This window comes from Oryctolagus cuniculus, chromosome 5 (genome assembly GCF_964237555.1).
Source record: "Oryctolagus cuniculus chromosome 5, mOryCun1.1, whole genome shotgun sequence".
NCBI classification, from domain to species: domain Eukaryota; kingdom Metazoa; phylum Chordata; class Mammalia; order Lagomorpha; family Leporidae; genus Oryctolagus; species Oryctolagus cuniculus.
The window spans coordinates 126,862,787-126,870,654 of NC_091436.1; the positions used below are offsets into that span (position 1 = coordinate 126,862,787).

Sequence of the window (7,868 nt, forward strand, 5' to 3'; positions counted from 1 at the left end):
AAAGAAGATGCGCGTCCAGAGCCCCTCAGTCACAGTGGGGCCATGAGAGCCAAAGAAAGATTTGGAGGCAGCCTGAGGGGTGGCCTGGGAACCACGGAGGGGAGAACATGGATGAGGGACTTCTGGGAAAGAAGGTAAAAGGCACCGGAAAAGCTGTTTTTACCTGCCTTTTCTCAGAAGCCACATGAAGACTACAGTGGGAACTTGGCATACTTTAAATACATATCTTCTTCTGTAGCCATGATTTATTACAAACTAATTAACAGACATGGTAACATGTATGACTACAGACTGTAGATATGAAGTAAGGATGTTAACGGTGATTGCATAAAGGGCTATCACTTTATTTTTATCTCTAAAACTTCCTGATTTTGTTTAAAGTAAGCAGGAGTTATTTTATAATCATAAAAAATAAAGCTGATATGATTTCTCAAAGGCAAGCAAAATATCTGAAACATAAATAATACAGAATTAATATTTACCCTACAAATCCACAAGGAAAAAGGCATACCCAATTTTAAAAGTAGGCAATGGACTGAAACAGAGTTTTTATAGGAGAAATAGAACAAATGCAGGCAAAAATGCCCAACTTCACTAGAACTAAGAAAGTAGTTACTGACAACTTGAAATTTTTGGATTAGAAATATGGAAATCCTCAGTGTTGGCAGAGGTAAGGGAAAACAGATCCATCAGAACACTGCACTTGCACCTTACCACAGTTCTGTGCAACAATACAAATGAGGAGGCAGCCCACATGGACTAACATGGGAAGACTTCTGAGACATAGTGAGGCAAAACCCAGCTGTCGGGATATGTAGACTGTGATTACTTTTATTAAAATACAAACTCGGAAAATGCTCCATTTCCAAACACACAGTTACAAATGCAAATCCACAGAAGACCTGAAGGATACACCAGTGATGACAGTGCCAAAAGGGGACTTTGGCTTTCCATTCTATAATATTCTTTTAGATTCCTCAGAGCTTTTAAAAACAAGAATGTATTTGCATATTATTTGTGTAATTAAGTAGCAGAAAAGAAAACTGAAAAATAAAAGGAAAGAACGCATGAAGGAAAAAGAAAGAAAAATCTCAAGCTCTAGAGCCAAAAGGATGTTGGACTGAATCTTGGATTTGCCATCTGTACAACTCTCAGCGAGTTACTTGAATTCTCTAGGCTCCATTTTCTCATCCATAAAATGGGATAACAATACTCAGTGCGTGCTCCAATGATGGGCAGACTGATGAGAACGCATGTGAAATCCCAGCACACTGCCTGGCACCACAGGCATACTCTAAGAACATCAGCCATCACAACATCCCGCTCTCCTGCCCGGCTGCCTGGGGCCCACCCCTCCTTTCCCCCAGCCTCTCTGATTCTGGACCTCATAGCTCCTTCCCGCCTACAACCATACTCACTGCAGACAGCTCCACCCCTACCCCCTCCTCTGCACATGCTAACCTCAGCGATCGGTCAGGACGAACCAGGGGGTGGTCTTGCTCAGTGGCCTCCTCCACAGCCTGGGAGAGGGCTGAGAGCCCTGAGAGCTGCAGGTTTGTGTCCAGACTGGATATCTGCACAGTGGCCACGACCGCTACCACATGCTGATCCAGGGAGCTGCGCGGACCAGGCCCCCGCAAGGCTCGAGCCATTTCTGCAATCGGTGGGGAGAAGGCAGTGGCTGAAAGAACTGTGGCACCTCCAAGCTGCAAGTCTTTAAAGGTCAAGCCCAGTCATGCCACCAACATTTAAATACATTATCCATTACTGTGGCTTGCATCTGGAACCTTTCCAATTCTGAGTGAAGGAGCTCATCGGAGAAGATGGAGTTACCCTGGAAAACGGACCCTCCTTTTCCAGAGATACCAAAGAAAAGGAGTGAAGGCTAAGAGACACAATCAAGGTCAGAGGGCAGACAGACCATGGTTCAAAGGCATTTTTCCCTGTAAAAGTGACCTGACTCCACGGCTTTCCCCCTACCCTATGTACTCCGGCTACTGAGCCCACCCAGGACTTGTTCCAACATCTTCGCCCTCCCTTCTCAGAACCCGACTCACCACTGGCCTCCTCCTTCACCTCGGGCGGCAGAACCATGCCCTCGGTCACCAGAAGCTGGTTAAACAGCTGGGAATCACTCTGTGCCTCGGGGGGTCCAGCCTTTGCCTGGGAAGGCTCTGCCTCTGCCTTAGGGAGCGCAGCCTTTGCTTGGGGGGGCTTGGCCTCTTCCTGGGAGACGCTGGCCTCCAGCTTGGGCTCCTCTTCTGGATCTGGGGTACAGGAGTGACTCCGTGAAGACGAGGAGCTGCTCAGTTCATCAGGTAGGAGCCCATACTTGGTGTAGATTTGGGAGTTGAGCAAGTCACTGAGGGTGTTGCCCTCAAACCGATGACTGAGGATGCGCAGCAGACCCTCAGCCATCTCTATAGGCACAGAGATGTCACCCAGGGCCTTTTCACCCAGAGTCTGCCGACAGAAGGGGGATGCATTTCAGGGACAAGCAGTGATGGGAAGGGTGGCCACCCGCTGAGTGCCCCCACCTTCTACACCCGACACCCTCACAGGTTTGCCTCTCTCCCCAACAGAGCCCTCATACTCTCCAAGCTCTAGCTCCAGCCTCCCCTCAGGGTGATCCCACAGTCAGAACTCCCTTTAGAGAGTCCCACCTCTAGCTCACAACTACACCCTCCCCGCCACCAAATGTAGCCTCGGGACTGTAATACCTTCTCCAGTTTCTCCTGAATATTCTGGAAAATTGGCTGCTGCTCGCTTAAGTCCAACTTCTTGATGAAGAAGAGCAGCTCCCACCACTCAGCCTGGGTCAGGTACCCCAACTCCTCACTCTGCTGGGGCTCAGGCTGGAGGTACGGCAGGGAGTAGAGCCCATCCACAGGCTTCCAGTCCCAGGCAGGAAAGGCTGAGGCCACAGGCACAGGAGTAGGAACACAGTTGACTTACGAACCTCTGGGGCAGCTCCTGCTCACAAGTGGCTTCAGCCCAGCCATTCCTCCTCTGTGCAGACAAATGCTATCCTTGTCCCTTAGGCTCACCTGTGTCCAAGAGGGTGGCTCCTGTCCCCTTCTCCACAGCTGAGGCTGAATCCCCAGTGGCTTCCTCAGGGCCCAGGATCTCCAGCATGTGCCAGTGCACCCAGTAGGTGCGGCCTGTTGACTGCCAGAAGACCTGGCATGAGGGAGGAAGAGAGGAAAGAATACGGAGGGCTCAGTGCTCTGAGCCCCGGACTATGAAGTCTCGAGAGGACATGCCCAGGCCCAGATCTGGGGCACACTCTCAGATAAACACCTCACTAGGCTTGGAAAAATCTCCACAGAGCAAAAGGCTCCCATGCCTTCTGACACACAGGCCCTGCCTCTTTGCCTAACCTTCAGGCCTTCGCTCCTACCCTTCTCCACTGGTGGGGGGGTAGGAGCCTCCATTCCCAACCTTCTCCACTGGCAGGGGGGTGGGGGGCCTCGGTTCCCACCCTTATCCACTGGCGAGGGGGGCATCTCCATACATCAGTCTGCTCCTGGGGTAGCCTCTCCAGGACCTCACCCTCCAAGGGCACCCTCTCAACTCCTGACCCTCTTTTACCACTCCAATTCCCCTCGGGTTTTTCCCGAGTGGCCTTCTAGAGCCTCTTTCATGGAAGCTCCGGCTGTGCCCCACCCAGAACAGACCTCCAGCAGTGTCCCACCCACAAGCGTCACACACCCACCTGCACAGGGGGCACGCCATTGTTGCTCTGCCGGAACTCGCCCTTGTCGCCGGCACTGATCTCCTCATAGTCATCCAGCATCCGCACACGCATCCCCGGCTGCAGCATCTGCTGTACGTACTCACCATAGCCACTGCGGCTAGAGAATTCAGAGCGCTGGCGGAAGGCCTGCTCTTGCCTTCTGGGGGTGGTGACGATGGTGGGGAGTAACAGGGGAGGCCCTGAAATGCAGGGCTGAAAAATGGACCGCGTCGGCCGGGGTGGCAACGTGCCCTGTTCACTGAGGTTCCGGGCCCAGCCCATGCTCCGCACCAGCTCTGAAATGAGGCTGCCCACAGCCATACTGAATTCCAGCTCCCGCTGTCCCCGGCTTTTCTGCCTCATAGGGCACAGGGAGCTTTGGTCTGCGGCTCCTGGGTCTGGACTACTGTTCAGCTGGTCCAGCAGGGAGGTGACACAAAGGTAGCGTTTCACCAGCGAGAAGAGCAGCTTCCCTGGGATCTGCAGGACACAATCCTTGGCATAGGTTCACTTCCCCCTGGCTTCAGCCTCTCCCACTTCCCCTCCTCTAGAGAAATAGGCCTGCAGTCCTCAAACTTCTATTTGTGTGAGAAACATATAAACCACAGATTCCTGGGTTCTAATTTCAAAAATTCTGAATAGAGTAGTCAGGGACGGGGCATGGACCTTCATTTTAACTAGCTCTCCGGGGCTCTGGGGCTGATGCCCAGGCCTGGACCAGCTTTTCAGAAATAACGTCTTAGGCTTTGTGCTCAGCACCCCTACAGCCAGCAGAGTACCTGAGGCAGGTGAATGCCCTCGAAGGCCATGCAGTGCTCTTCAGAGGACGTGGTCTCTGCAAACAGCTCCAGCAAAGTGTAGCGGCTGTCAAAATCCATGTGCTGCTCGATGCCATCTTGCTGGCTCAGTGACAGAAGGACGTGAGCCCGGCTCCCTGTAACCCACAACCAATCTGCACCTTCTCCATCCCAAACCCTTTCTCCCTGCCTTGCCTAGACTTTTTATCCCCCTCCCTAGAGGCTTTCCAACTTCTCTGTGAGGAGACCCACAGCAAGGGATACATTTTACATGTAGCTCTGCATAAACAAATGCATCTAGAACTGAAACATATTTCAGGCTACAAAACTTACCAAGTCCTGTACACTGATATTTTGTTGTTTTTTTTTTTTTTTTAAGAAAAAAAATGTTGGTTGTAACCCATCAAATGGGTTTCACAACCAACTAATCAATCGCAACTCACAGTTTTAAAAATGTACATCCTGAGCCAGCTTTGTGGCACGGCGGGTAAAGCTGCCACCTACAAGGCCAGAATCCCACAAGTGTGCCAGTTTATGACCTGGCTGCCTCACTTCAGATCCAGCTCCCTGTTAATCACCTGGGAAAAGCAGCAGAAGATGGCCCAGGTGTTTAGGGCCTTGTCACACACATAGAAAATCTGGACGAAGATCCTGGCTCCTGGCTTCAGCCTGGCCCAGAGCTGGCCATTGCAGCCATCTGGGGTGTGAACCGGCAGATGGAGTATCTCTCTTTCTCTTTCTCTAACTCTTGACTTTCAAAATAAATAATTTTTTAAAAAAATGAAAATCTACCCCATTCTTTTCTCTGCGATTGCACTAAGAATGAACACATGAGGAGCCAGTGATGTGGCGTAGCAGGTTAAGCTGCCTCCTGCAGTGCCAGGATCCCATATGGGCATCAGTTCAAGTCCCAGCTGCTCCACTTCTGATCCAGCTCCCTGGGAAAGGTGCCTGGGAAAGCCGTGGAAGATGACCCAAGTCCTTGGGCCCCTGCACCCGTGTGGGAGACCCAGAAGAAGCTCCTGGCTTTGGACTGTCCCATCTCTAGCCATCACGGCCATTAGGGGAGTGAACCAGAGGATGGAAGATCTTTCTCTCTGCCTCTGCCTCTTCCTCTTTGTAACTCTACCTTTTAAGTAAATAAATTAATCTTGAAATAAATTTTAAAAAATAACATGGATTGAGAAATTTAAAAAAAATGGATCCATGAACCAGGTATTAATGATTTTATCCTGTTTAAGTACCTGAAATGATACACTGTTAATGTACTACTTTTCCTTTGCACTGAATTGGTATTAACCAAGAGCTACGTGTTCTTACAGAGTTGGGAAACCACTGTTCTTTCTGTTCCTATGCCACGTGGCCCCATTCTTTCCAACACTGTCTCTTACCGGCATCGTGGGCTGCCAGAGCCTGCAGCATCTTGCCCGCGCTCCGCCGGATCTGAGGCTCGGGGTTGCACAACATGTGCATGAGCAGGTCCAGGGCTCCCGTCTCCCTGAAGACCTTGGTGAGGGGCCCGATGCTGGCATAGGCACTGAGCACGTGGATGGTGTGCAGCACGGCAGCTGGCAGGTTTGAGGTCCCGCCTTCTGCCAGCTGCCTGGCAGCCCTGCGTACCAGCGCCCTCACGTCAGCCTCCATCTCTCCCATTGCCACTTCGTCCAGGCCTCCTGGATCTCGGGGAAAGCTTCCTGAACCCCCTGCTGGTTCGTTCTGGGGTCCCTTGGCTCGTGCCTGCTCACCTAACAGCCTGGGACAGCTGGCGTAGACCTCAGGAGCTGACAGCCACATGAGGATGTGCTCCGCCTTGCCTTCCTCCACACCCACTCTGCCCACCTCCCCACGCCTGAGGACATTCCAGCGGATCAGGTATTCAGGGTGCCCATCATGCCCGGGCCGCTGTCGAATGAGTTCTTCGGGATACGCCTGCAGCCGGGGCCCCAAGGGCACCATGAGGTCCTCAGCACATCGTTCCCCCACCATCGTGACCTCCTAGGATACAACAGGAGAAAGATAATGCCGTGTGGGACTAGGGAAGACCACAGAGAGGGAGGCAGACTCCTGGAACACGGGGTGGGCTGTGACAGACAGGCTTTACGAAGGAATTCAGGGGCCAGGAAGATGACAAACAGGATGGGATACATGTGAGCATCTGAACACACTGAGATCTCAAAGAGAAGGAGAATGCAGGTAAGTAACAATACCCAGAGCGGAAGTCGAGCAGGACGGTCTGCACAGCAGAGCCTGGTAGCTGAGGAGCACAGATCTAGCTTGGAAGGGTGACGTGGGTGAACAGGAAGGACAGTGGGGCCGGAGCCAGGATGTGCAGAAACACGGGACCAGGTGGGGGCAAGCACGCAGCGCACACGCCAGGGAACATGCGGATAAAGAGGTGGGCCACAGCAGACTTGGAAAACACGGATGAAAAGGGACTGGGATGGAGGGGCAGATGACCAGATGGGGAAAACGGTGACAGCCTTGTAAAAAGGGGAGAGGCCCAGGAACTGGGTAAAATTACAGAAGAAAAAGACTAGGTCCCACCTCTACCTACGCTTTATGTATGGTAACGATCTAGGGTCATGGGGCTGAAGGCAGGGGGTGAGGCGCTACAGTACAGACTCCAGTCCTAACGTGACTCTCAACTTACTAAGTGAGGGGGAGGAGAAACGAAGGATGTGGACCTCATGGGGGCAGGGGCCCCCTCCGCTGAGAGGTAACCAGGGATGTGGCAACAGGCACGTGACTAGCGAAGGCGAAGTCAAATGATTCTATAGGCCTATAGGGGGGCGGGGAAGGGGGTCTAGACCTGGAGCCCAAGCCTGCAGACCAGCTAGGCAGTGCAGGAGGCCGGTACGGACCCGACCGGACCAGGGAAAGGGTCTGGAGGGCAGGTGAGGATGGGGAGGTGCGGCCCGAGGAGGCTGACAGGACCCAGCGAATCTCAGAGGGCAAAGCCCAGTTCCTTTCCTCAGCTCCACGGAGAGTGGCTAAGGGACCGGGGAGGGATCGGGAGAGGGACCGCGTCCGCGCAGAACTCTCCTCTCACCTCCCACCGCCCGGCTCGGCCCTCGCTGGGACCCAGCAGCCAGTCCCGCCGCGCTGGCCCCGCCTCCTCAGCCGCTCCCTTCCGGGTCACGCCGCGAGCGCACGCGCGGCCGGGCAGCTACGGGTCCCCCGGCGGCCCACGCCCAGCGCGGCGGAACGGCGCGCGAGCGGAGCATGCGTGCTGGCCGCGGGCGGCTGCGTGGAAAGCGTGGGCACAGCCCGGGGATCGGGTCTCCTCGTTCTCTCTGCAGATAGCTGTCAAGTGTCCCTGATGTCTTTCCTGACCC

General features: G+C 53.4%; 1 protein-coding gene across 8 annotated transcripts in view; it reads right to left on the bottom strand.

Annotated features, from left to right (window-relative positions):
- CUL9 (cullin 9) overlaps positions 1-7,682 on the bottom strand; it is a 40,529-nt gene extending 32,847 nt beyond the window's left edge. For 5 of the 8 annotated variants that reach the window (XM_051854721.2, XM_070074081.1, XM_051854720.2 and 2 more), the window contains exons 1-8: positions 7,184-7,336; positions 5,925-6,528; positions 4,516-4,670; positions 3,716-4,216; positions 3,048-3,180; positions 2,721-2,914; positions 2,058-2,463; positions 1,462-1,654 (exon numbers count right to left, since the gene is read on the bottom strand). In XM_051854721.2, the coding sequence (XP_051710681.2) occupies positions 1,462-1,654; positions 2,058-2,463; positions 2,721-2,914; positions 3,048-3,180; positions 3,716-4,216; positions 4,516-4,670; positions 5,925-6,528; positions 7,184-7,222 (2,225 nt within the window). In that variant the 5' untranslated portion in view covers positions 7,223-7,336. Of the gene's footprint in view, positions 1-1,461; positions 1,655-2,057; positions 2,464-2,720; positions 2,915-3,047; positions 3,181-3,715; positions 4,217-4,515; positions 4,671-5,924; positions 6,529-7,183; positions 7,339-7,582 lie in introns of those variants that run through there. The other 3 variants (XM_017345139.3, XM_051854724.2, XM_070074082.1) reach the window with 3 other exon arrangements.
- Positions 7,683-7,868: the final 186 nt, after the last annotated feature.